Below are 8,101 nucleotides of genomic sequence, written 5' to 3'. Positions count from 1 at the left end.
GTCAGAGAAAATGGAGTGAGACGGTTTGGGTTCAATGCGAATCTGTCTGTGGTAAAAGAATCTAAATCAGACATTCGTTTTATAGCACTTCCGTAAACATGCATACATACAAACTACTCACTCAGTCGTTCGCTCCCAACACACAACATACGTCAGCACAGAGCATCATGGGGCTGTTTTCAGCTCTTCTCACACATGGAGGTAAACAAAAAAAAAGCATGCAGTAAAGAACAAAGGCACTGACACACAGGCGTTCTGTGTGTGTGTGTGTGTGTTTTTTTTTATCATTTCTCACTCTTCTTGATGAGTCAGTATTTGGGTAAACTCTCTCTTGCATCTTCCAATTTGGTAAGAACCCACTAAAATGAAACACCCGGAGTTAGAACCATCAGTTTTTAGTGTGAAACATTCAGCAGGTAGTAAGTGACAGTCGGGCGTTTGTTAAACTAACTGTCAATAAAAATGGAGTTAAATATAAAATACATAAATAGGATCATCATAGAGTCTCAACTCACCTTGGCTATCTCAGGAGTTTTAAAGTTTATGATCTTTCCAAATTCCTTCGCATGGAAGACTGACTTCACTCTCTCCTGCACAGCGCAAGACAAGATTTAGTGCAATAATCTGTAAAACCTTAAATATATTTTCCAAAAATGTCAATGTCAGTCCACCGAGATTAGGATTTCAGCTGTAAGCGTTGTACCTTGGCCTCAATGCGAAGTCGTCGGCCTTCTACAATCATCGGCTCCTTGGTGAACTCTTCAAACAGATACTGCCACTCGCAGGTCAGCTGGCCAAATGTGCCTTTAGTCACAAAAAATATGCCCCTGCAGCAGGAATCACAAAAGAAAAGGTTCAAATGAGCCACAAACATGAAAGTGGAGGTACAGAAAAGATTACAGGTGGTTAGATGAGCAGTCTGTAATTAAACTGAACGGTGTGTGCATTTAACTCTCACTTCAGTCCTGATTTAAAAAGTGATAGCAGGACAAAATGTGATTATCAACTCATATACAACTTAACCAAGCATGCAAACACCCACTCACCTCTTGGTGATCATAAGGAAGTCAGAGTCGTTGACCTTGGCATGAGCGAAATATCTGTACTTGGCAAAACGTCCATTCTCAATTTTCTAAAAGAAGATAGAAAAACATAAACCCAGGTGAATATTTACACACTCAGAAACACACGATCAATGTCTGAACTACGCTGAAATATAAATTCCTAGAACTCTCTACTGTAAATGTATGTGAGCTGCTATGATCCTCTGCAAAATATGTAAACGAACCTTTACGTTGATCAAGTGGAACATGTGATGTGATGAGAAACGACGGGATAAAACAAAGACAATGGCAGGTGGAAGTTTCTCATGAACAGTTTATTAAGAATGAGATGACGAACACAGACACTTCAAATATCTCTCTGTATATGAAGAAGGACTTTTATATATAAACAATGACAAGAAAGGTTTATTTTGTTGCATGTGATAAAAGTATGAGATATGAAGTATGGTAAAAATAGAAGAGGTGGAGGGAAATAATGAAGAATAAAGACGCTCAAATAAAACACACAAAGCTGCTAAAGAACTAAAACATAAAACACATGAAAACATTTCTTAAATGACTCAAAGGCCTTTCTAGGGCCAACACTACACTACAGCTGTCGCTTCTAGCTCGTTTCCTCATCACCCTTATCCTCTGAGCCAGTTCTACACCACTGACTGTAGGCCAGTCTCCTCTGTGGACATGACAAGAGAGAAGAGTCAAGGTCAGAGCACACAGAACCAAAGCTTGTCTCTACACAGACAGCTGCTGCTGCACTGTCGTATCACCTCCAGTGGCACAGGCTCTCTGCGACGTGACGTAAGGTGAGTAATAGTCAAATGTGCAAAGAAAATTAATGTTTGTTTTAATCATACCAGACTCCATCAGCCAAAGCCCAAAGTTACCACAACTAGGTTTTAATCTCTGTGAGCTGAAAACTAATGACATTCAACAATAAGATGATTTTTATTGTGGTGTAAGTTTCACTCTGTCAAATGCAAAGCGTTTTCGTTATTGCCATTAGAGGTGAATTAGCATAAGGGGAATAATCTATTGGGAAACAAACAGGGCAGCAGCTCTTGAGGATCAGGGTTGCTCCTCCCAATCTAGTTACTATTAACATAAACACAAAGGTCCGAAGCTGGTGATATAGATGAATGACAAATTAGGAGAAAATGTAAAATGGGGGTAGAAACATAATGTATGCAGAGGATTCTTCACATGGGAAGAAAACTAAATGTCACTAAATGGTTTGATGAGCACGAAAATGAATTAAACACCAATGATTTTGCTGTCACGGGTCTCAACAAGACCTATGGGGAGGTACTGCTGTGACACCACCATAAAAAAAAAAAAAAAACACACACACAATGAGGGAGGGTGTTCTTGTTTATATGGACACAAACACAATGATCTATGAAAAAGAAACACTGCAGCTGCTTTCGAGGTTCACTGTGGCTCTTTATTGACCTTATTAAGGCACTTTATGATTTTTTTCCTTTTCATTTGTTGTCTATCTGTAAATTTAAAGGCACGTTCTACACATGACATCTTAACCATAGGCTAAATAATTTGGTTCTGACCTGAGACTCGTAAGTGGACACTTCAACCCACTCCCTCCAGCAGGACTGTTGGATAATGTCAGTGCAAAACAGTGAGCGACCGTTTGATGCTCAGACCTTAAATTAGTTGAACTGAAGCTACATTAAACCTACACATGATAAACCCATGCTACTGACACACTGAACCACACAGAGGTTAATCAACAGTAGAAAGATCACATTACCCTACTCTAAAGAAAACAGAGTTATTAGAATTATTTTTAGTAAAACGTCAAGCACAACAAAAGAGTCTGAACACGAGTGTGAAGGTAGAGAGGTAGCCGGACTACACAGCTGCATTCAACACATAGGACATGTTTTTTTTAGATAATTAATTAATGTAAAGCAAACTGCAGGAAAGGTGACATAAAATGTCACGTATGTGAGTATGTGAGTATGTGAGTGCCTGCTTGCTACTATTTGCTCACACATGATCACAAAAAACCTGAGCACATTCAAATTTAGTTCATAGTGGATCCAGCTTTTAACTTAAACCAACCAATGTAAAGTCAAAGTAATTGCTAAAAATAATCATAATTATAATAATGACAATACACCCAGCTCTGAATATGGAGAGCTGATGATACAGAAGTCTTTGTCCTACCTGGAGCATCTGGCTGCCGATGCCCTCCCTCTCCTTGTACGGCCGTATGACACCATCCTCGTGGATGAAGCGAGGAGGACGAAGAGATTCAATATCTTGTGACGTCTCTGTTGCCCTGAAAAAAAGAGACAAGACTTCTACAAGTCAAGACAAGTGTGTTTTAAGATAGAGACCGACTTCTTCCACAAACTCACATCAACTGTATGTTGTACAACCAGCAAACCACATGAGTGCTAGAGTGCACCTTGACCTGTTTAAGACATGAGAATACATAGACACAGAAATAAGCACACCTCTTGATCCCCTGGAAGGTACTGCTGGCCATGTCGATAATGCCTCCTGTAGGTCTGGCTACTGCACCAACCAGACCTTTTCCCACACCCTTGAAGAAGCCTGCTGCACCCTCCTTCTGTGCTCCTGCAAAATCATCACATTGTCAAACATCAAAGCATTTCTTAGAAAGAAAAAAAAACAACAACAAACAAAAACAGGGCCCATCTACTTCACAGTAGTCGTGCAGACGGTTCATAATAATAAATTCCTGTTCTACATACCTTTAATAGGTTTGGTAACAATCCCTGTGATCCCACTGACAAATCCCTGAAAGGAAAAGAAAAAAGGTAAATAACACATTATGGCACAATTCCCAGTGGTCACTGGTCATTTTGTTTTTTCTGCTGATAACCACATATTGTACTGTTGCACATACAGACACGAGTCCTTTCCCCCCCCTGGACAGCCCGTCTCTCAGGCCACTGGGTTGTTTGTTCATAGCCTCTCGCCTCTTCTGCTGGTATTCCTCATCCATAGTTATCGCAGCTACGCCTTTTGCCACGGCACCTGTTATCCTGGAGGCTGCACCTGCTATACCCCCTGTAGGCAGATATGAATCTTTATAAGTTCCTATAGTGTATATAATATATTGTTTTTTTGTTTTGTTTTTTTTTTTGTGCTTACCTACTGCTCCTCCCACCAGAGCCTTAACCCCAAGAGCCATTCCTTCGACAAACTCCTCCGGCCCCTGGATAGCTCCCTGGAAAAGTCAAGATAACAGTTATACATGAAGAAGACCTTTGGACACTACTGGGGCCACGAGAAGCCAGACTATAACTAAACCTAATGCTAATATCTTTTAGAATGTGCATCTTAAATATTTTTATTGGAAAATGTGAATTTATTTTGAAATTCTATCGTGTTGACATATTATTTTTAATTTCTTTTTACATTATTCTATACAGCACATGCTTTATATTCCTACCTGATAGGGCTCGTAGAAGAAGGCCTCCACTCCTTCAGACAGGCCTCTGATCAGCCCAAATGGATTTCCAAGCACATCCAGACCCAGCACCAGCACATACATTTGTTTAATAGCCTAAAATACAGAGAAACTTGAGTCCCCTTGCCTGGTTTTATGTATGTTCATATTGTACAATGTCTTGTAGATAAATCCCATAAAAATATACAACTAGCCACTCTGATGGTTACTTCAGGATTAGGTGTGTGTATTACCTGCTTAGAATAATGCCTGATAACTTCCCATTGTAGCTGCTGAGTGGTACAAAACTGGAAGGTCAATTCAAAGAAGGCCAGTCTGAAATAAGAAGCAGAATAAGTAGCAGTACTCCCACAACAAAACTACTGGCTGCTACTGCGTGTGATCCATGTGTTGTCTATTTGGGCCTTCCTGTGCATTCTTACTTGAAGACAACATCCTGCACATCAGTGAGAGTCGCGCCGATACTCTTCAGCAGCAGGTTGAGGGACTGGACAGGGATGAGTTCTTTATCTCTCTTCTCCTTCAAGCCATCTTCTCCTCCTGAGCTCAGAGAGAAACTCAGGTGCAGCTGCAAACACAAAAATATTTTTCATTCTGAACCTGTGTCTTATGAATAACATCCCGATGTTAATGGACAGTGAATTCATTAAATGGTTATATGTTTAACTAGTTTTACTTCCTTCTATTTATACTGAATCCACACACCTTTATGGGTGAAATGTGGAAGTACTCATAGAGGCTGACTGGAGAGGTGTCAGCAGAGGAGACATGGTTTAGTTCAGTCTTTATATATCCTATGTCCTTCTCGAACAGTTCCACCTAGAGGAGTAACACACATACACAGGAACATGAATGAATGACAGAGAGTCAAAAGCCAAGGTGTGTTAACTGTGTGTATGTGTGTGTTTCTGACCTCCTGCTCTGAGCTCACGATGCTGGCATTTTCAGGGGTGAACAGGTCTAGGATGGCATACAGGAAGCCCAGATCGAGCTTCAGATCCATCTCTTGAATCAACACCATGAAATACCTGAAGAAAACAGACATTTCCATCAACTTAGAAAAATAAAGGAGACTAAAGGTAATTCTGAAATTATGAGATCGGACCCAGAGTTATCAAATAATTACAAATCTTAAATTAAAGTTAACTATTACTACTAGACAAGTGCATTTTTAAAGAATGAATGGAAAAACAAATACTTGATGCGAGAGATGTCAGAGTGTCCTGCTGCTCTGGTAACAATGCTGATATCAGTTAGAGGTTTCGGTTCTGTAACAAATAAATTAGTAAAATTATACTGGACTGTAGCACCAAATCGAAACAGAACATAGTGCAAAGCAGATTAACAGACCTGAGTCCATGGTGATAGACTTTGGCAGTTTTACAGGATAAAAAACATAAGGGAAGATGGCTCCTGACAGCTGATTCTGGATCTGTATCAGGAAAGAATTTAAATATAAAACTAGTGTACTAGAGGGTCACTTTGGATTACTTGCAGTAAAGTTTATATTTTAAACTGCACGTCTTTTCACCTGTACGCGGTGGATTTGGATACGATAGGCTTTCTGTCGTGGTGAGACGCTGTATTCAACCTTCAGCCCAGGTAGGAAGTGCCTCCTGAGAGGAGCGTCGCATGGCTGCATCATCTGCATTTCTGTGCCACTGGGAGTGAAGGACACCTGGGAGACAATTACAACAATCACAACATTTAACAATGATGGCTGCTACTAATTGTTTTTATTATCAATTAACCACCTGCAGCTGCAAAAATCTTATAATCTTATAAGTTCACATCGTGCAAAACTGTAAGCTGTGTGTTACTAGATTGAATCTTCTACAGTACATTCAGTATGTAGTATTTAGACTATAACCTGGAAACCGTTTTCAAGGTCGACAATGGAGTTGTCCATGGGTGCAGACTCGGTGTACTCTTTGTATCTGTTCTCCAAAATCTCCGCGTCTTTAGTGCTCATAGTCTTCCACCGATTCTTCTTCTTTAATTCCCACACCACATCAGAGCTACCAGGAGAAAAGAGAAACAAGAGGGTGTCAACTCTTGCACTTGTGAAGTTCTGTGTTTGAAAAACTGCAACTGTTGTTACTTTGTTATTCCACAATAAACATTTATCACAGTTTCTGAAAAAAGTAGATTCAAATGATCTGAGCTTCAGTGAAACGTTTTACTTGTCAATCTTTGTTAAACCTCCAAACTAAACAAATGACTATCACTCATTTGTGGATGCCTAGTTGAGGGAGGGTGTGTATTAGTGCAGCACAAAACCTGCATTTAGGGAGTGTAAAATTAGTCTCATCTAACAAGCATGTGAGTAGCAAAACACAAAATTCTTGTTTACTCAAACCTGATCATCAATTAAATTTTATTCAAATGTGACAAAGTTTTAAAACAGCTTTTAATCACCAATCAATCTATGTTGTTATTTACAAAACACCATGTAATAACCTCACTTGCATATGTGTTACGTGAACACACAAATGCAAGCTGCTAGTCATCTACCTTGTAATCCCGATATAGGAGACCTCCTGACCGCTGCTGTTGTTGACCAGAGATACGCCCAGGTTCTTCAGCAATAGAATGATTTCCTGTTCAGCCAGCTGCGCCTTCTCACTCTCACAGAGCATCTTGTAGATATGTTTGTCGCCAGTGAACAGCACGACACGCTGGAGACCTTAGGATGAACATTAAACCACAAGAGGAATTTAACACTTTGCCCAAATGACAATTCTAGTTTGTATAAAGCTGTTGAGGGATGCAAATAACCTAAACCCTTTGATTTCTTATGATCATTATGCTACATTTATTTTAATATTTATTTTCATAAACCATATGTTTTGACAGTTCTTACGTTCTTAGGACACGGCAACATGCATGCACTGACAAGTTCATTTTGAGAGAATAAAATATTAAAGCAAAACTGGAGGCATGCATTTAATTTGTCTGTGTATTATATTTCCAGCTTCATGTACTTCACCTTCATAAAAGGAGATGACAAACAGTTTTCCATCATTATTCATATCCTTGCGCAGGTCCTAAAGACATAAGCAGACATACAGTTTAAACAAACATCATCAGCTTTGTGTCTGGCTGTTTGGTCCGTGTGTAAGATAACAAATAGCTTATTGTTTTATGCTAAAAGCAGACAGATGTCTTACAAAGGTTAGAAGTCAGCATCTGCAGACACAAACATGATTCAGACCAAGGTAGAGTCTAGTACCTCCTCACTCTTCAGCTTCCCACTGTAAGTGCCGCACTTCCAGCAAAGCTCTCGAGACCCAGTGGGTTCAGCCCAGGTGTAGTAAACAGCTTTCCCAGCCTCCAGCTCCTCCTGCTCACTTTCCTTCTGAGAGCTGAACATGAACATGAAACCACCCAGAAAAACACACACAGCACATTTAGAACATTAGTTATACAAATTAGAAAATATTATTCTAATGATTTAAGTTGACAGGAACCAAGTAATGGCAGGCGACAGTGCGATAAGGACAATATAACAGCCTTCAAGAACCAAATCCAAAGTCCCTGTCTGACAGAGTACACAAACACTTCTCATAAACAGATA

At 39.8% G+C, this 8,101-nt stretch overlaps 1 protein-coding gene across 1 annotated transcript in view; it reads right to left on the bottom strand.

The window, feature by feature from the left end:
• Positions 1-274: 274 nt before the first annotated feature.
• Positions 275-8,101, bottom strand: part of vps13a (vacuolar protein sorting 13 homolog A) — a 34,480-nt gene continuing 26,653 nt past the window's right edge. Inside the window, exons 54-74 of the mRNA XM_026343022.1 lie at positions 7,757-7,889; positions 7,514-7,571; positions 7,039-7,210; positions 6,395-6,542; positions 6,056-6,202; positions 5,875-5,956; positions 5,723-5,792; positions 5,438-5,552; positions 5,230-5,343; positions 4,947-5,092; positions 4,758-4,839; positions 4,507-4,620; positions 4,206-4,281; positions 3,958-4,121; positions 3,803-3,848; positions 3,542-3,665; positions 3,249-3,363; positions 1,047-1,132; positions 704-827; positions 516-590; positions 275-359 (exon numbers count right to left, since the gene is read on the bottom strand). Of these exons, the coding sequence (XP_026198807.1) occupies positions 309-359; positions 516-590; positions 704-827; positions 1,047-1,132; positions 3,249-3,363; positions 3,542-3,665; positions 3,803-3,848; positions 3,958-4,121; positions 4,206-4,281; positions 4,507-4,620; positions 4,758-4,839; positions 4,947-5,092; positions 5,230-5,343; positions 5,438-5,552; positions 5,723-5,792; positions 5,875-5,956; positions 6,056-6,202; positions 6,395-6,542; positions 7,039-7,210; positions 7,514-7,571; positions 7,757-7,889 (2,242 nt within the window). The 3' untranslated portion in view covers positions 275-308. The remainder of the gene's footprint in view (positions 360-515; positions 591-703; positions 828-1,046; positions 1,133-3,248; positions 3,364-3,541; positions 3,666-3,802; positions 3,849-3,957; positions 4,122-4,205; positions 4,282-4,506; positions 4,621-4,757; positions 4,840-4,946; positions 5,093-5,229; positions 5,344-5,437; positions 5,553-5,722; positions 5,793-5,874; positions 5,957-6,055; positions 6,203-6,394; positions 6,543-7,038; positions 7,211-7,513; positions 7,572-7,756; positions 7,890-8,101) is intronic.

Source organism: Anabas testudineus, chromosome 9, assembly GCF_900324465.2.
Source record: "Anabas testudineus chromosome 9, fAnaTes1.2, whole genome shotgun sequence".
NCBI classification, from domain to species: Eukaryota; Metazoa; Chordata; class Actinopteri; order Anabantiformes; family Anabantidae; genus Anabas; species Anabas testudineus.
This window is presented reverse-complemented; position numbering and strand designations above follow the sequence as displayed.